The 21,163-nt window shown below is 33.8% G+C and overlaps 1 protein-coding gene across 1 annotated transcript in view; it reads right to left on the reverse strand.

The window, feature by feature from the left end:
- LOC111053810 (cohesin subunit SA-1-like) overlaps positions 1 to 21,163 on the reverse strand; it is a 64,351-nt gene that overhangs the window by 25,915 nt on the left and 17,273 nt on the right. The window contains 8 exon segments of the mRNA XM_039420376.1: positions 2,342 to 2,524; positions 5,729 to 5,764; positions 5,766 to 5,948; positions 9,641 to 9,860; positions 12,456 to 12,604; positions 14,660 to 14,813; positions 17,530 to 17,755; positions 19,313 to 19,517. Of these exon segments, the coding sequence (XP_039276310.1) occupies positions 2,342 to 2,524; positions 5,729 to 5,764; positions 5,766 to 5,948; positions 9,641 to 9,860; positions 12,456 to 12,604; positions 14,660 to 14,813; positions 17,530 to 17,755; positions 19,313 to 19,517 (1,356 nt within the window).

Consider the following 21,163-nt stretch of genomic DNA (forward strand, 5'->3'; position numbering starts at 1 on the left):
TGCCGGTTGCAAAAAAGCCGGGTTATTTTCAACCCTGATTAATTCCAGTAGATCCATATTTTTGAAATGGTCTTCTCTGATTTAGTTCACATGAAGTTGAACAGGATTAAAATTTAACCGGCTTTTGTTTCAACTGGGCCTTTGTGAGGGGAATTTTTGCATTCTTCTGGGAATTAATCTAAATTTACTGTCATTGGATAGAACATTTCTGTATGAACTATGAATGTTATTATAATTTCTTCTTTCGTAATAAATTTTTTATGCTTTTCTACTCCAGAGCGAAGCTCGGTCCCCGATATTGTATATTCTAACGGTTGCAGTAGGGTGGAACTAGTGCGTAAAAGTGATGATATGTTCATTTATTTAATCATTCAGAATTATACAATTTTCAGAAAAGTATAACAGGCTTGACCCCAAAACGGTTTCAATTCTAATTTATACAACAGACCATATGCAGCTGCTAGGTTATGTGTCACTTTCATGTTTTCGAATTACACACCCCAATTTACAAATTACAATTCAAAACAAACAAGAAACATTTTTGAATTTAATAATACTTCTAAAAAGCATTTAACCAATAACAAACAATTTAAAAATTCCAAACTTTGAAGAAACTTTAAAATGTTGAGACCAAAAAGACAAACACTAGTTGTAGGCTATGTGGTATTTTTTCATAATGAAGAACATATATAGTTATTTGTGCAACTAGTGCGCAAAGTGAGTTTGCTGCACCGAAAGAAACGTTTACGCCCGAGCCGTAGGCGAGGGCCGAATGGTTTCTTGAGTGCAGCAGAGGAACTTTGCTCACGTATTTCACATCAACTTTTTCCTACAGTTACCATTGAATATGAGAAGTATTTGATTAGGTGTGGGTAAAAAATTGGTTGAAATCCATCAGTCTGTATAATTTTGTTATTAATAACAACTTTAATTTATTTGAAACTTGATAATCCAATTGAAAATTAATAATCGATAGTTTATTCAAATTAAAAATTAAATCAATACAATTAATTTGAAAATTTGAATAGTTTTGAGTAAACTTAATTTTTTAACAATTTTTCAACCAATCAATTTATGAATGAAAAAATATTATTTAAAATAATGAATAATTAATAATATTCAAAATATATAATTTGATGAGTTCTCAAATTCGGATTAAAAATACACGCCAACAATGTCAACAGCTGATTGGGATGGCTGCAAGATAATACATTTAGTATTAAGAGTAAGCAAAGTAATACTTTGCGCACTAGAGCGGAAAAGTGAATCGTTGCGTTCTGTAATCAGTGCAGGAATGGTCACTTTTCAAGGTAACTGTAGGAAAAAGAAATTGTCAACCACTTTTTATGGTTATTTGTCAAACACTATGGATAGTTGTAAAAATCATGTAATTATGAACTTATCTTTAATTTATTTCTCTGGTGTTAATTCGGGAGTTTTTTCTTTCAATATCATGATTCTTTTGAACTAATAAATTAATAAATGAAAGTATGAAAACCATGTACCAATGAATTTGCAATGACCATGGGTATAGGAGTACAATAAAAAAAAACTTTTGCTTATCAATATAGGTTATTTTATGTTGTTAATTTTAGTAAGTAATTCCAACAACGATAGAAAATTCCTTAATCAATATATTTGTTGCTGTTGATAAAATCAAGTAAAATTATAAATTTTCATCCGCCATAGTGAAGATCCTGAATATATTAATAACCCTATGAATAAAGATCTTTTCCAAGTTCGCTAATTCATTTGCTTCAACGATCCAATAACCAATAAATTGGAGGCACATTAATATTGTGAAATAGAAGATTCCTTGGTATATTTGTTTATTTATTAATTCAATGACAAAAAATTATTTAAGAAGCGATTGAGGCAGGGCTAACAAACGCAGCTCAAAACTGGTACTCCCCCAAATTTTGATTCATATACTAGTCCAAGTATCATTTACTAGTATGTTTATTTCACTTTATTTGTGAACAATTTTTAGTGCAAACACACACAAACAATACATTTTGAATTCGTATGAATTAAAAACTAATTTAAATAACAAAATTTCACTTGAAACTGTAAAACAAAGTTTGAGAATATTGTGTTTCGAAAAGGAAATTTGATTGAAAGGTTTTGAAGTTTTATTGAATCAAGCAGAACAATTTTGCAAGGACGTCTGTAAAAACGCTACAAATATGAGACATTTCTCCATTCTGTGAAGGACACAGTGAAAAGTTGAATATGTAATGAACATTTTGTCACTCAATTATTTGAAATTAACGGTAGAATATGGAAGGAGAAAACTTGAAGCAATTATTTAAAAAGCGAAAAAATGTGAATGAATACTCACAGATTCTTGTCGAGATACAGTGTAAATTTCCAACTCGAAGTACTGAGGTATAGATAGTAGGTTAGCCAGCTTGTCAGGGTCAGCTCTATATTTGTCCAACAGAATAGGAAGTGTGCCGATGAAATGTTCAGTCAACTTTTGTTTATCATCTTGAACTTGTTTGATTTCTTTCACTGACAGTACCTGTAACAAAATAGTTCCATTCGATGATCATTGAATGACATTGGATCTCACAAAAAACAAGGCAATGAAGTTTTCAATCAGCATACAAACAGGTACCAAATATAATTTCATTTGTCTACATGTTGAGGTATAATTTTACCAGTGGATCATGTTCAACATTTATTTTTAAAACAATTAAACACGTTTTGTTGTTGAATCCTTAGGCTCAACTCAAGACTACCTCGACTCGAATCGTACGACTCCAGTGGAGGATACTCCAGTCTCTCGACCTTACGCCTTTTCCGCTTATTGTCACTACTTCAGTTCTATGCTACTCTATTTTCTAACCATACTTTATTTCAATTTCAATTTCATTTATTGCCAATTAGAATATTCTAAACATATAGAAACTCTTTATAATATGACATATCATTAAAATATAATTAAATAAACATAATTACTCATACATATAATTGAATAAAATTGAAATAAAATATAAAATCTAGGCATCACCAGCAAAAAGAAAATCTTTGCCCGCTGGTGAGAGTTGCAAAACAGTAGAAGAAAAACATAATATTTCGAAATAATGCAGAAAGTTGAGGTTAAAATCAACTAATAATTATAATAGAAACTTTATAACAGCAGAATCATAAAACATCAAACAAATATTGTGCAGAGAAAAGACTATAAAATGAAAAAAAAAGAATTAAAATTAAATTGCTATATTTAAGGTAAATAAATATTCCCTCTTAATCCACTCATTGACGCTATTTTTACTCAAAAGGTATTTCATTGATCACCTTACTGCTTGTGAAAATTAGCTGTCTTCTGATCAATGGAAGTTTTGTTTAGTAGGATAAACTTGAAATTCCTCTGTTACACAAGGTCTGAAATGATAAGTGTTCTTGATCAACTTTGGGAAGATATTTAAACTATAAGATCTAATTAGTCACTAATTTGCATGTAACAAATTTTATAATAATTACTATGGATATAATGTCTTATCTAATTCTTGTCTAAAATGATAAAACATCACTTCATGAAACATAACCTCACTTTCATTGAAATGCGCGGTACTACGCAACTCAAATCGACGCTCGACCAACATGTCGACTCAGTCTCACAGTCACGAGGTCGCGGAGACTAGAGTCGACTGGTCTGAGTGTCACCATTTGAAAACACATGCTGCCTCGAGAAGAGACTAGATCGCAGTCTCTTCTCGACTTGAGTCGCGAAAGTGTGAGTTGAGCCTTATTCTGTATTATTTTATGGCAAATAAATAAATTTGAATTTGAATGTCGAAGAATAATCGTAAATGTAACTAACGTTTGGTGAAAAAATGATTCTTGTATATAATTTCGTCTTTTATTCACGACCAATCGGAGGTTGAATAAAATTACCCTTGTATAAAATATTTATTCCTGGTTCAAGCCAACAGCTGAACAATCTAGTTTAAACTGAGATGGAGTAGGTTTAGGAGGGCCGTCCACTGGAACAGATTTCGTCCGAACGATCCTCGGCCGAAAACTACCGAAAGCGACCGAACAATCCCCCAACAAAGAAAGGAATGCTCGTCCATTGCAAAAGGTTCATACGGCCGTGCACGGCCGTCTCCGGCAGATCAATTTTTCAATCCGAATTGAATGGGATTTTCCGGCTCTATCCGGCCGAACTAACCAGTCGAGCTGAGACAACAAAGTGCTCCTAACCTAAAATTATTTCACAGACTTGGTTTTTTTTTTTTACTTTCCTTGCCCTATTACCATAGGTAAGGAAAGTATTGCTTTCCGAAAAAATTAAGGTACCCCAATTTCTAAATTTCTATACGTTTCAAGGTCCCCTGAGTCCAAAAAAGTGGTTTTTGGGTATTGGTCTGTATGTGTATGTGTATTGGTCTGTATGTGTATGTGTGTGTGTGTCTGTGTGTGTGTGTGTGTGTATGTGTGTGTGTGTGTGTGTGTGTGTGTGTGTGTGTATGAGTGTGTGTATATATGAGTGTATGTGCGTCTGTGTACACGATATCTCATCTCCCAATTAACGGAACGACTTGAAATTTGGAACTTAAGGTCCTTCCCCTATGAGGATCCGACACAAACAATTTCGATCAAATGCGATTCAAGATGGCGGCTGAAATGGCGAAAATGTTGTCAAAAACAGGGTTTTTCACGATTTTCTCGAAAACGGCTCCAACGATTTTGATTAAAGTTATACCTGGAATAGTTATCGATAAGCTCTATCAACTGCCTAAATTCCCATATCTGTAAAAATTTCAGGAGCTCCACCCCATCTATGCAAAGTTTGATTTTAGATTCTCAATTATCAGGCTTCAGAATTCAGATACAATTTAAACAAAAAATTTCGAGTGGAAAAGATTGAGCATGAGAATCTCTACAATTAATGTTCAGTAACATTTTCACCTAAAATAAAAATTAAGTTCGAAATTCGAGAAAATGTGATTATCCAATTGCAAACTGTTGGCAACTTTTGATTCTATTAAATGATTCACTATGAAGAGATAGCAGACCTCGTGTGTCTCCAGCGTTATTTCCCTGTCACCAGCTGGCTCAAATCTTTGAATAGTAGACTTGAGATGCGCGGAAACACTAGCGTCAGGTTTTCATAACGGCAAGGAAAGTTGTGTGAGTGTACCACACCAGATTTTTTGAAGTTGTTCTGTTTTATAAAGTTGTAACTATAGACAATGAAAAGTTGATAAGTTTGGTTCAAGAACATGTTCTATTGTGGGATATGCGAGACAGAAGATATAATCGACGTGATGTTCAAAGGAATCTATGGACAGAGATCGCTAAACAAATACCTAGGATCTGAAGGAGAGATTATAGTACCGTAATGAATAACTAATTTAGTGGATATTTGTTTATTCAATTTTCAAAATCTCAATATAATCATTGATTATGAAAAAATTTGGTGGCTATGATAGTGGTTAATTCAATAATTGGTGTGGCGAATCATCTGATATTTGCCACCTGTGATTAACAACCTATATTGGCAACCAGCCAACTACTGAACTAGACTGACGTAAACGGTTCCAATGAACGACCATATTCGGCCGAATTAACGGCTGGCAGATTCGTCCGATCCAACGGCCGAACGGATCGGTTGAATACGGTTCTATTGGACGGTTACCCTTAGCCTATAACTTTAATCTAACTATAGATTATTATTTCAATGTTTGAATGTAACATATGTTGGACTCACAGCCACTTTGCGGTTAGGCCCTCTCCCAACGGGCGCCTCTCCGGGTGGCCGCCTGCTTGACACAGCAGACCATCAGCTCGATGAGGGAGGTCTCCTGACGGTCGTCCAGAGGCTCCTCGGTCGGCCCCGACTCCTCGATCAGCAGATCCGTCATGCACTCCCAGTCTTTCATCATGTCGTTGGACTCGATCAGAGAGTCAACCAGGTAGGCGCCGTGCTCGTGTAACTGCCAACACAAACACATCACAATATTCAAATAAAAGGATAACAACGATGGCAAGTGGGTTACAAGCGATTAAGGCTGTGCAAAGGCTAAAAATAAATTTTCTACTGGAGATATTTTTCAACGTTTTTCGACTTGTGTATATATATCATCGAGCTATCAAAATGAAACGTTTTTTTCAAGAAAACATTTTTTCCGATCATTACTTTTTGAGATATGAGCGCCTAAAGTTTAAATTTTTGGGACAGAACATTTCAAATTCGGTAAGAAATAAATCCATGAGATTTATAGGATACTTTCTTCATGGTATTGTTGATTGATTAAAACAGAAATTTTCTGAAAATTTCAATTTTTGAGAAAGTGATTCAATTTACTAAAACTTTTAGTTGAGTTATTTTTGGTAAATTGAATAACTTTTTAAAAAATTGATATTTTCAAAAAAAAATGTTTTATCCAATCAACAATACCATGAAGAATTCATCCTCTAAATTTCATGGATTTATCTCTTACCGAATTTGAAATGTTCTGTCCCAAAAATTTAAACTTTAGGCGCTCATATCTCAAAATGTAATGATCGAAAAAATGTTTTCCTGAAATAACGTTTTAATTTTGATAGCTCGATGATATATATACAAGTCGAAAAACTTTAAAAAATATCACCAGTAGAAAGTTTATTTTTAGCCTTTGCACAACCTTAATGTGTATGCGAATACATTTTCATGTAAGTTTGTTCATCGAAAACAAAATACATCACTATTATTGACATAAAAGGATAACACAAGTAGCAAGTGGGATATTTTGAGCGAGTAAGGTGTATGGAAATATATATTCATGTAAGTTTGTTCATCGAAAACAAAATACATCACTATTATTGACATGAAAGAATAACACAAGTAGCAAGTAGGATATTTTGAGCGATTAATGTGTATGTTAATACATATTTATTTATTAGGTTAGCATAAACAATACAATGATCGGAAAAGAAAAAACAGGCTATTGCCCAAAACTTGTTCAATTTCCTAATTTAGTTTCAAATTGTCCAAATATTATACATAGGTTATGTCCATCTCAATTTCTACACCAAATCACAATCTGAAAATATAAATTGGAAAAACAATCAATTTAAAATGTGGATAGATTGACAATAGAGCTTTCGTAAAAACATGAAACAAACTTTACATTCACAAAATAAAGAATAAAACCACTTGAAAATATCACGTAAGTTATAACTTATTCATGTAAATTTGTTAATCGGAAGCAAAATAAATCACAATTATTGACATAAAAGGATAACACAAGTAGCAAGTGGGATATTTTGAGCGAGTAAGGTGTTTAGAAATACATATTCATGTAAATAAAAATATGAATATGAGAACCTTTTCTAAAATTATTTAGTCACCCTTTTTAAAAAAGGTACTCATATTTATATTTTTATTTATATTCAAAGGTAGCCCTGAAGAATAAAGATATTCATGTAAGTTTGTTCATCGAAAACAAAATGCATCACAATATTAAGAGGCGTTTACATTAGTCAAGTTTCCTTGAATTCAAGTTCTCTTGACGATTGAGTGGAATTAATTATTTTTGTGAACTTGAAGTCAAGTTCACAAGAACAGAGTCTTGAATCCTCTACACCAATGTAGACCCTTCTTCAAGTATTGTTGATTCAAGTAGATGTTGAACAAATTTGATCAAACATCACATTGTCGGTTAATTTTGTTATTGCTATATTTGGAAATTTTGGATATTTCGAATTCTTTTTCAAACTATTTGTGTATTTTCTGTAATTTCTAGTGTTAATTTTGAATATTGTTATTATATTATCGAAGCAGGATTTTTTGTAATGTTCATGTTTTGATCATTTGTTCTGTTAATCAAGAATGTATTATGTATCTGATTAGGATAGCAACTCCTATTTGTATGAGTACTTGCTCAAGAACAAATAATAAAACTATTTGATTTGAATTTCGAATTCAACATGAATCTTGAAGATACCGTACAATCCAACCCTATGCATTGGAAAATGAGATGAAACAAATATCAGTCAATGTGAAATGTATAGAAAAACAACTAAATAAAAGAGTATGGTACAGATGAAGAAAAATTTGAGATTAATTAGATTTTTCACTTCATAATTACATACTTTTAAGGTATGGAAACTTGACTTCAAGCTTTTAAAACCGCTCATTCAACTCAAACGTAAAAAAACTTGAATTCAAGGAAACTTGACTAAAGCAAATGCAGCTTCATTGGAATAAAAAGATACCACAAGTGGCAAATAGGATATTTTAAGCAATTAGGGGTGTATGAAGTTGATATTGACATACTTTGGGCACATTATGGGAGAATTTAAGTACGTAATTCTGCTCCTCATAATACAAGGTAAACTTGTTCGTAAGCGTTCAGTGAGATGTAGAAGAATATGTTTGTTGAGAAACCTGAGGGAAGCATTCAACTGCACGTCATAGGACCTCTTTCGAGCAGCAGTCAACAAAGTAGCAATTACCATGATGGTAGCCAACCTCCGTAATGGAGGTACCACCAGACTAGTCTGAGTGTCACCATTTGAAAACACAGACTGCGACTCTAGTTTCTTCTCGACTTGAGTCGCGTAAGTGTGAATTGAGCCTAAGGCTAGTTTCACACTCATTCGGTTCGTTTTCGGCAAATTCCGATAAGTGTGAAACGGTAATTCTGTTTCAATTCGGTACCGAATAGAAACCGCATCGAACCGAACGCCCACTTGACTCTAATAAATTCCATCAGGTTTCAATTCGTTGCTACTTTCACACACTTTCGGTTCGGTTCGTTACGTTTTCGGCAAATTCCGATAAATGTGAAACGATGATTCGGTTTGAGTTCGGTACCGAATAGCAACCGCATAGCACCGAACGCCCCCTCGACACGAATAGGTTTCATCATATTCGAATTCGTTGCTAGGGAAACGGGAAAAAACAAAGTCTTTTACATACGCTTGCCTTTTTTGTTTTTATTTTACACTGATATCGTGATTATCTGTTTCAAAATTTTCCAAGTCAAAATCATATGGTCAATTCATTTCTGTTAGTTCACAGGAACATTTTTTCTCAAATGAATAGTTTGCTAAACAAATATGAAAGATATAAATTAAAACTCAGGGAGAATTATTATTTTTTTTATTTTTCCACGAATATTACATGATTTCATCAATGGAGAGAAGAGATGAAGTTTATATACCATGTGTCAAAACAAGAACAAATTTTCAATTAAAAAAAATCATCTCTCTGAACATCCAAAATTAACATAATCAAAAAGAAACTATTCAAATAATACACAATTTTTAATTAATTTTAAAATTTTGTTGTTCAAGAAATTACATATCACAATTTAACACAAGCTGTTATATTTAAATATACCAGCATGAACTGTGAAAATCCAAACACAGCTGTGTTTGAGAAGAAAATACCTAATTAGAACCGTACGAATTAAAACCTGTCATGTATGAAAGTCTCATTCGTTTTCGGTAACGAACCAAACAAAACCGAAAACGTACCGAACCGAATGAAACCGAAAGCGTGTGAAGCTAGCCTAATTGTTAATTACCTCGGATTAAACGAAGAACTGAACGAGATCGCGGATGAGCGGTGAGTTGGGTAGACGCTTGTGGTATAATATTGTTTGTAATAGTTCTTGTATCTTTTGAACTTGTCAATTACCTCAGATTCAATGAAGAACTGCACGAGATCGCGGATGAGCGGCGTGTTGGGCAGGCGCTTCTTGCCGCGTTTGGTGCGCGAGGGGGCCACCACATCCTCGCACACGAACAGGCGCTCGTTCAGGAACTCGCCGGCCGCCTGAGCCACCGCTCGGTGCGACGAGTACACCAACTCGTACACGTGCTCGCAGTCCTTGTCCGTCAGGATGTCGCGGTGATGCCTACAAACAACAAGTCAAAATCATTTATGTATTCATCTACGAGGCTGACCGATCTCGTCAAGTACTGGTCAATGATTTAATTCAGAAATCAAACAAACAAGTTTGTTTTTTGGTCCTGCAAAATTATTTCTTTAATATGTGTGTATTTCCTATTTTAGTGAAATATTTCTTCTATGTTTGGTTTTAAAGCATCTAAATTTGAAAATCTACTTTGTGAAAATAATTAAGAACTGAAAATTTTGTGAAGTGACTCTCCCTATCATTTTTGATTATCTACTTGTTGTATGAATCAATAATATTTGTATATCTATTGAAAAGTACTGTTTTTTCTCCCTGAGGGAAAAGTTAGAAGCCCGAGGCGAAGCCGAGGGCAACAATTTTCCTGAGAGAGAAAAAACATTTTTCACTCGTGATGTACACAACATTTTTCCTCCACCTACATTTTTATAAAAACTGCAAATAAAATAATTTTTAAAAACTTACGTGACCAGTAAAATGTGTTACAACATAACTTAAAAATTAAACAGCTGGCTTGTAATCACACAGTATACCGCCGACAGCGCTATCTGTCGGCAAAAGTTGTAACAACAATGGCCGCCGACTCGACTACAACACTATGATGAAGTTCCCGTTTCAAATTTGATTAGTTAATGAGGAATATTCGTTGGTTTGTATTTTGAATAACATGGAATATGAAAAAAAATATTTATATATTTTTATAGTATACTGATATGAAGTTTGTAATAATTTTAGCATGAAACATATATTTCATATATTGATCAAATGTCTGGTTGAGGTATTGAATTCAGTTGGTTTACTCTATATGCTTCCTCATCTGAGCTTAGACCTTCCAACTTATTTCAAATGTTTTAAAAATGAAGATGCTTCCCATGTTATTTAAATGGAGTCACTTTTACGCTCTAGGGAGTTTTTCTGTTTTTCCTCCTGAGAGTGAAAAAGTGACCCTTTAGTATTATGTTTCAGGGAGTAAAGTAGGCTCTTTAGACAGTGGGTGGAGGAAATAGTTATTTGTATATCTAGAGTGAAAAGTACGACTTTTTCTCCCTGAGGGAAAAAGTTTGAAGCCCGAGGCGAAGCCGAGGGCAACAATTTTCCTGAGGGAGAAAAAGTATTTTTCGCTCGTGATGTACACAACATTTTTCCTCTATCTACATTTTTTTATAGAAACTGCAAATTAAAACATTCTAATAACTTACTTATTGGTGACAATGTTTCCTAACAACATAACCTAAAATCTAAAACCTAAAAACCGGTCGTCTGATAGGCACTGCTGATTGCGCTATCTATCGGCCAAGTGTAACAATTATATCAGCTGGGCTACCAAAAATGGCTGACTCCAGATCACGCGGTTCAGATTTGAATTGCAGATCAAAAATATTTGTTGGCTGGTATTTTGAATAGAATAAAATATTTTAAAAATTGTATAAATTTTTATCTTCTACTAATATTTAGAATATAATATCATACAAACATATATTTCATGAGTTGATCAAATTTCTGGTTGTGGTATTGAATTCAGTTGACTCAATGACAGACACCTCTATTACGCTTTCTCATCTGAGCTTAGACCTTCTAACCTTTTACCATGTAAGTTTTTAAAATAGAGATGCTTCCCATGTTATTTAAATGGATTCACTTTTACTCCCTAGGGAGTTTTTCTGTTTTTTACTACCTAGAGCGAAAAAGTGAAACTTTAGTATTATGTTTCAGGGAGTAAAGTAATTACTTTAGACAGTAGGTGGAGGAAAAAATAATTTTTCCTACAGTTACCTTGAAAAGTGGCCATTGCTGCACTGATTACAAAACGCAAAGAATAACTTTTCCGCTCTAGTGCGGGAAAAATTTTTTCTGCACTCCAGATTTGCAACATGGCAACGCAAAATACTTAGTAGGTTATATGGAGCAACAGTGCAGCAAAATCAAAATGAAGTTGGTAACAGTGACTGGGCTGCTATAGTGAGCAGAGGTGCAACGAAGCACAACGAGCAAATTATTAAGTAGATATTATAACCAAGGACAACATTTTTATTCAATTTGACAATAAATTAAGGTTTTTATCAATAATAAAATTACACAGAAAAACATTTGATGGATTTCAGGCAATTTTACTCATAATTACCCTCTTCTCATATTCAATGGTAACTGTAGGAAAAATTTAATGTGAAATACGTGCGCAAAGTTCCTCTGCTGCACTCAACAAACCATTCCTTTCGTAAACGTTTCTTTCGGTGCAGCAAACTGTTACTTTGCGCACTAGTTGCACAAATAACTATTATTCCCATTCAACTGATCATAGTTACAGACAACGTCATATTCTAATTCTAATTCAACACACAAAAAATTCGAAATCAAATTTCTAATTCTATGTATTGGAAAGCCATATATGATTTCAAAGTCGGGCGCACACAGTAGCAGACGGACGTATGCAGACCGACGGAGAAAAAATGTAGTCTGCATGCAGACAGACGGGCTTTCGAAGAGCTGGGGGGATTTTTTCTCTGCCTGCCTGCCGCTGTGTGCGTTCGCCTTGAAAAGGATCTGAAAAAATTATCAATAAAAAAGAATTATACTAACTTGAGTATACTGATGACCAATCGAACTGCTTGCACAGCTACATCATACTCCTTATCGAGGGTCATGGCGACGATTCTGTCTTTGAATTTGCTCGTGAACAACTCTAGTTTTCCTTTCAGCTCTTCTGAAGCATACAATGGTTGCAAGGCCTGCAAAATAAATCCAAATTTATTACCAAACAATAATCATAAAATGTATCCACAGAGAATTTGATACAACTTCATAATATTTATAAACATAGGCCTACCTATAATTTATGACTCAATGTATAAATAAATAAATGTATAATAAATTGATGTTGTATCCAGTCCATAGACATGCGACATAAGAGAAGAATCCCTCTTATTCTGGATTAAGATTATATAATAAATTTCCAGAGACCATTCGAAAAATCGAATCTCTAAAGCTCTTCAAGAAATCTGTGAAAAGAATCTTAGTTGATAAAGCGTACTACTCGGTGGCAGAATTCAATTAACCATAAACTCTGCACTCAATGACACAAAGTAAAATGCTCACATTTGCTCTATTTTTAGGACTAAGAATAATGATAGACCTAATAAAGGATACACCTTGTTATATACTCTGTTACTGTTTATTTTACCTGTTAGAAATCTTACTTATAGTTCTAAGGATGCAATTATTTGACAAATCACCTATCAAATGGGAGTATTCCCAATATCATGATGTAATGTGATGAAATAATAAATAAATAATTAAATATTAAATTCGAGAATTAGAAGAAAGGAAGCTCTACAAATCTACTAATTGACCGAGGGAAGTGAGGTCTAAGATTTCAGTCGACGGTTTTGCATTTCTCTTTAAGTTTATATGTTCCACATTTACAGCGAAACGCAGTAATAGATTTTCATGAAATTTGACAGGTATGTTTTTTTTGTGCGTATATACAAGTTTTTTGGAAATTTTGCATTTCAAGGATAATATAAAAGGAAACGGAGCGTCCTTCATTTGTCAATATTAGAGTAAAAATCAGAATATAGAATTATTCATCATAAATCAGCTGTCGAGTGGATTATAAATTGCATGCAATGACACATTCAATTCAATATCTCAATGTAACTTATTGAAAACACAGCTGTTGTGTGGACTATTCATTGCATGCAGTGAGGCATGCAATTGATAACTTGAAGTAGCATAGTATTTTCTCCCGACTTTTTCTGTTTTCAACTCGGTAAGCTTTTGATGATGGTAGCATAACTGTTCACATCAAATTAATATCATTGTCGATACAACAACCCAAACAGCTATTAATCGTTTATACACCGATATCTCGCCGACACGACAGGACATGACAGCATTTACTCTGATGGACAGTATTAGAGGAAACTGTGATTTATAACTGCTCGAGGACTACTGTTCACAGAACTAATAGTAAAAATGAATGTTGCTTCAGAAACTCATCGTCCTCATGCATATTTCAACAATTGAAACATATCAAAAAAGTTTACTGATAGTTCATTTTCCTCCACCAAATATTCACTGTAAAAAATAGGGTACTGTAATTATTTTGTAATATCTTTGAACTGTGATATCATTTAACTAAACTTTCATTTCAAAAATAATTAGATAGTGAAATTCTAAAATAAAACCAATAGAGGCCTACTTTCCCCATTCTACCGTGGTATAGAGAGCATTTGTCCTCTCCCAATCTATTAATAGTGAGGTCCACGTTATAATGGCAGTGGAGGAAGATAGAAAAACACCGTTGCCGATTCCCTCCCTTCTATATAAGATAGCTCATACCGCTATATTTGATATTAACTGTTCATCCTTGTTAAAAATAATCAATTATATTTTATTCGTTAAGAAAATATATGTTTAAAACGTAGACCCCACTAAAGAATAACGATTAATTGCATCAATTTTTAACCAAATCATTGAATTAGAATATCACCAATTGTAAAACTTCTATGATAGTATTACAGTTGTGTTGTGAGTGATGTTGTGGTACTTTTCCATAATGAAAATACAAATTGAAATTGTCAACCACTTTTTTATTATAAAATATGTATTATTATAAATATATTTTATAATATAAAAAAGTGGTTGACAATTCAATTTGTGTTCTCATTCTACAATAGACTTTTTATCTGCGATTTCAAACTGTGTTAAGTGAAACTTTCAGGTAAACTGGAAAAAGTTTATAAAACTTGAATTTAAAATAGAAAAAGTTTATAATACTGCACCTGCAAACATTTCAATCTGACTTCTCCAACTTTATCGTGTAGAGTCCAACCAATGTACTTCAGGTAGGAATCATCCAAAAAGTTCTGATGGAATTTCTTCATCCAAACACCGATTTCAGCCATGCAAATTGCTCTTATTTCAGGAAGAGTGTCTCTGAAATAAAATTAGGTAGTATAAGAATTACAGAGAAAATTCTATCATTCACTTATAAGGAGCAATAAAGAATTAAAAATTATTCATTAAAAAGACATTGCATTGGAGAAAAAATGAAAAGATTTTTCAAATACTGTATTATTAGATTTATTTATTTATTTATAAGGTTAGCAAAAAAATACAAGAATCGGAAAAGAAAAAACAGGCTATTGCCTAAAACTTCTTCAATTTCCTAATTTAGTTTTAAATTGTCCAAATATTATAGGTTATGTCCATTCAAATTTCTACACCAAATCACAATCTAAAATATAAATTAGAATAAAACAAACAATTTTAAATTTGGATGGATTAATAATAAAAGTTTCTTAAAAACATGAAACAAACTATAAATTCACAAAATAAAGAATAAAAACACTTTAATTTTGAGCTCGAAAATATCACATTCACCATAGCTATATAACAGCTGATTAAGATGTCGGGTGACCTGTCTTGCTCAGGTCTGGTGTCACAGTTTAAGGTCACACTTGGCGACAATTTGTTTGGAGGTATTTATCTGCGTTATTCGCTTCTTGAATTTAATTTAATTGAACTATTATAACGATAAAACTTTCCAAGCAATTGGTCTATGTGGGGAAATGCAGAGAGGTTCGAACAAAGACCTTAAAGATGCATAGACTCACATGCAGCTCTAGTGTCGTACTTGGAATTGAAATCGGCCATTGAGGGGGCAACCTATAGTGAGGTCCACGTTATAATGGCAGTGGATAAAGATAAAAGAATAGCGATGCCGATTCTCTGCATTAATTAATTATATTTCTACACTGTCAAAAACATAATTGGCATTGTTGTGGACCTAGAGAAGGATATTACCCCCGGCTTTTTTGAATGATAGACAAGGATAGCAAGACCAAAGTTGATCAAATACTGTCATTATAACGTGGACCTCACTATATAAGATTATTACATACCAATGCCTTTATAATCTATAATACTACAAATATACAAATATCTCGTGCTAAAATACCCCAATGGCGGCCTTCAATTTCAAGTAAGAGCTATCATTGGAAGTCTTGAAGCCGCTGCTGATTGTGCAGAAGGCAGTTATCAAGGCTGCGACAGGCCATCCAAGACATAGGCATTGTGGGTCTATATCTTTTTAAAAGGTCTTTGGGTTCAAAAATGCATAGTATCAATTAACATGGAATGTAAAGAGAACAGAACAACGTACAACTATGAATCTTACTCTGTATTGCAGTTCAATACTTTGTCAAGAGGTAGCGTGGCATGAGAAGCACATTGATATGTGAAAGTTTGCACATATCGGGGATGATATTCTAGACAACTCTGTGGTCAAATTCGAAATTTGAGAAGGTTGCAATCTTACACAAATCGGCAACGCTGTAATTTCCTCGGATGGAGGGTCAAGTACCAACTTATTTTAGGCTGGCACACATCTCACCTAAAGCAAAAGCGCAGGAAAAATATATATTTATTTAAAGAGTTGAACTCCCTGCTAGATCCTTCTATTATAAGATTGGCATACTTTGCTTATGTTCAGGCACTGCTCCACAGTGGTATTGTTATATGGGGGAGGGGGTGCCTTTATGAAAGTCTTGAAGCCGCTGCTGATTGTGCAGAAGGCAGTTATCAAGGCTGCGACAGGCCATCCAAGACGTTATCCTACTGATCAGCTTTTCATGGAGTTTCAGGTAATGGATATTCGACAGCTTTTTATCAAGGCACTACTTGTGCATAAGCTTAAAAGAAAGCAAAGTCGAAATATAATTTATTGTATCAAATCATGACCATTTCACACGTGCCTCTAGCATTAGCAACATAAGGATGCCTAGATTGACGAGTCTGGCCTCATCCCGATGCCCCTATGCTCATCGCTTGTGTTGCAACATGCCTGTTCAGTTGTCAATCTTTAACACATACAGTAATGCCGCGTACAAGAAAATGTTGCTCTCTTGGCTGTTCCAACAGAATAGAGAGACATCGGAGATGTTATTGCGGTCTGTTTATCATTTCTAAAAGGTTTTTTTGAAAATAATAATCTGTTTTTAATTTGCTATGTCCGTCTCTGGCATGTGCTTGCCTGGCGGCTCTGATGGATGATCATCGACCCAAATTAAAACTTTTCTATTTTGTACTTTCTTCTTCCTATCTCTATCTCTTCTATCTGTCTCCTTTTCACTCTCTCTTCTTCCTCCTTCTCTTCCCTTTTTCATTTTTTTTCTCTCTCTCTCTCACTCTCTCTCTTTAGTTAGTTCTTCTTCTTGTTTCCTCCTCTGAATTAAAATGAATAAATTAAGTGATTCGGACTCTTCTTCGCACACAGGCATCATAGCCCATGTGAAGAAAATTTCCTATAATGCATTTTATAATGTGTATTTATAAAGAGGAATAAATCGATTTGATTTGGCCAATTATGGTTGAACATATATGATACACAGTCGTCATACATTGTTGTGTCATCACAACGATATGCTTCGATCAGAATGTTTTGAGGTTAGGTTTTTGTATCTCCGATTTTTTCCCCGCTGTTCTATTCGAGGTTAAATTATTTTCCCCATCAGTATAATTTGTGATTTATTTCCTGTTCTTGTTCTTGATCATTAGCCTCTCGCTGATGACGAACATGTGTATGTGCAGGATAAACATGCATGTTCTACCGTTAGTGGCCAGCCTAAAACAAACTATATTTTGAAATTACCGGTAGCGATGTACGAAGACAGACTTGAACATGTAGGTGAGCATGTTCTTGATTTCATCCATGTTCTCCTCAAGCTCCTGTCGCTTGGCCATGAGCGACTCGAGTCTGTCGCTTGCTCGCTTGTCGCGCGCCTTCTGTCGCTCGGCCTCGTACTGGCGCTGAGTGTTGTCCAGGTTGATTGACACCACAAGGGCCACGTCCACTAGGGCTGTCATCAGCTTCATGGCTGCAACACAAAATGAAGCCACTTTTAGAAATTATTCTATTTTAAGATATTCATTTATAGGTTCAATTATTATTCATTAAAAACTGCATCAAGTGCATTCAATGTATCTATGCAATGTGCAATTAACTTTCCAGTAGTCGCGCCCTACTTAATCACACCAGTAGTCGCGTGTTGTATTTTTTACAACATCCAATTTTCCAAGTGTTATGTACTCTGTTTACTGTCAAAACATATTAATTAATTGTGTAATTACTTTTTCCGTCTTCTTGGATTATTTTACGCCTATGAACATTTGGATGATTACCATTTCATAGCCCAATAAGGGTCATCAAGCAAAGCCATCAATTCTGTGTTATTGGTTCGTTTACAGTCCCCGTATATAGTCTTTCCCTATCTTATGGACAGTGCGACTTATGCACTGTCGCGACTAAATGGCACCTGAAGACTGAACCATTGCTCGGCTGATACTGCAACTCAGTGGAGTGATGGGAGGAAAGTTTTGAAATGCATAGGTGACTCATTCATTGACAACACCCCATTCAATAGTTTTGTGCAGCAAAAATCTGACAGTGTTGTACTTTCCAACAGCGCCACTGCCGGTTGTGTTGTCTATGGATCTCTCCTCCACACGCAGACGTTTAGTCTTTGTGGAGGAATTCCGTAATATTGAGTTTTTCACTGTAAATGTTCCACTGTAAATACTTGAAGGAATAGAAAATATTTGAATTTGAATTTTAAATGTACCTCAAAATAATGTACCTCAGAAATGTGACATATCTGGTTCACGTAATTCTGCGGAATGCACCTTTGTTTGTTAGTCAGCCGGGGGAATGCTCAATATACCAATACAAAAGAGTATTGCGGGGGTGGTTATCTGCCTTAAATAACGACGAATGTGATCTGATTTTGAGATCTGCGTACGTCTAGCCCCGCTGCGCGCAAACGCGGTTGGTTAAACTCCAGGCTTACGCTTCATATTATTCTACTGTAGACCTATATTCTATACAAATTTTATTCCTCTATATATTTATTATTTTGAGCTTCCAATTTTCATCTTCTCTACCTCCATCAGTAATCAACCAATGAATTTGAATGCATTTAACTGCCATTTTAGAATGTTGGTGTGTGTGTATGTGTGTGGTGTGTGTGTGGCTGTCATCCCCCTCCCTGTATGTGTGAGTTGTATGCGTGTAGTTGTGCTACAATATTTCTATGATTGAATAATAATTTCTATTATCTAACATATCATAATTCAATTTACTTCTTTATTTAAGTTATTCTTTTCATTTCAATACAATGTACCTAGCCAAATCTAATTTCCAGGAATTTCTCTCAAGTTATAATAATTTAATTAATGTAATTACGAACTCAAACAACTCACAAACAGACCTGCGTGTCCATGTGAGTGTTGTTTCAATTATATCTTTTTATATATTGTTTGTACTGTAAATGCTGGAAACAAATAAATTTGATTTGATTTGAATAGCTATTAAAAGTGTGAAAATGAACATAAAAATTGATGGTGAAACAAAATAGAAAATTCAGAGAGAAACTCACCAGCTAGAGTTGCAGTGTGCCTGAATGCACGCACTTGAGAGTCGGAAAGTCCAGTAAGAAGTGATATAACATTGTCCATCAGGTATTGATCATAGATGATGGAGTACTGGCACTGCTTTACTAATAGAGCGACAAAATCACAGAAATTCTGTCTGAACTTCTTCCATTGTTGCCCGGTCATGATTAATGGGTATTCACCACTCTCCTGCACATCAAACAAATATTTAGAACATAATAATTTACTATAGTGAGGTCCACGTTATAATGGCAGTGGAGAAAGATGGGAGAACAACGTTGCCGATCCTCTGTCTTGTCAATGTCTTCTATAGACGGTAGCTGATACAGGTTTATTGATGTAATATTAAATGTTCATACTCGTTTAAAATAATCAATTATATTTTACTAAGCATCCAAAAAGCATTATTAAATACCTTATTAAATTAAGACATTAATAGACATTATTAGACATTAAAGACATTATTAAATTATATTTTACAAAGCATCCAAAAAGCATTATTAAAGACCATTTTGGGCAAACCTAAACGATTTCCAAGTGACAGTATTTTTTAATGTATTGACGGTTGAGCAGCTGTATATAAAGAATTTTAATTATTTACATTAATAAACAGAGAACTTTTCAACCTCCGTATATCGCCTTACAATCTCCGTCCCTCAACCTTTACCTTTGAACCAAACAATGCAGTTCTATCCATTTGTAGAAGATAGTTTGATTATATTGTTCATAAGCTTATAAATGTGATACCTGCTCTTTCTATACCAGATAATTTGAATGGAAGACTTCTGAGAGAGATAGAGTTATGGATTGCTTCTTCACATCCTAGGATAAGTGATTTCTTGTAATATTGTAACTAGGATAAGTTCACGATCATTCAAGAATGTCTGCTTTTTTATTTTATTATCTCTTATTTTCTTACTTTTATTTACTTTCCTTCTTTGTATTTTTTTTCAAATTTAGATGTTAATAGGAATCCACCAATTTTATTTATCTTAGAAATAATTTTGTTTTCAGTAACACTCGGCCCCTGCGCTCAGGTTTTTAACCTTTTCAGGGACTTTTCGTATTTAATAATAATAATACTATTTTACTTTTAACTTATTTTGTTAATTGTCAATTGTATTTATGTAATTATAGACATTCATGTATGTATTGTATGAAGGAAAAATAAACTATTGATTGAAGCGAGAAATTATATTTTTCAATAATTTTCATAATTGAAATAAAATATTTTGTTAATTAATTATTAATATTGTTAAAAGACGATCTGGCAACAGAACAAAGCAAGAAAGAGATAGCGCTACCCGCTTTGTCGAATGATGGACAAGGATAGCAATACCATTTCTAATCAAACACTGCCATTATAAAGTGGACCTCACCTTAGCATTTCATTACGACTTAGATTACGCATTTCATTAAGATTTAGAGGATAGATTCTTCATGGTATTGTTGATCTAGTAAAACAAACATTTTCTAAAAATAACAAAGTTATTCAATTTACCAAAAATAACTCAACTAAAAGTTCTTTTTAGTAAATTGAATAACTATCTTAAAAATTGTTATTTTTTGAAAATGTTTGTTTTACTAGATCAACAATACCATGAAGAATCTATCCTCTAAATCTTATGGATTTATCTCTTACCGAATTTGAAATGTTCTGTCCCAAAAATTTAAACTTTAGGCGCTCATATCTCAAAAAGTAATGATCAGAAAAAAAATGTTTTCCTGAGAAAACTTTTTCATTTTGATAGCTTGATGATATACAAATCGAAAAACTTTGAAAAATATCACGAGTAGAAAGTTTATTTTTAGCCTTTGCACAACCAAGCGTGCAC

The sequence above is a fragment of the Nilaparvata lugens genome, chromosome 2 (assembly GCF_014356525.2).
Source record: "Nilaparvata lugens isolate BPH chromosome 2, ASM1435652v1, whole genome shotgun sequence".
Taxonomy (NCBI): domain Eukaryota; kingdom Metazoa; phylum Arthropoda; class Insecta; order Hemiptera; family Delphacidae; genus Nilaparvata; species Nilaparvata lugens.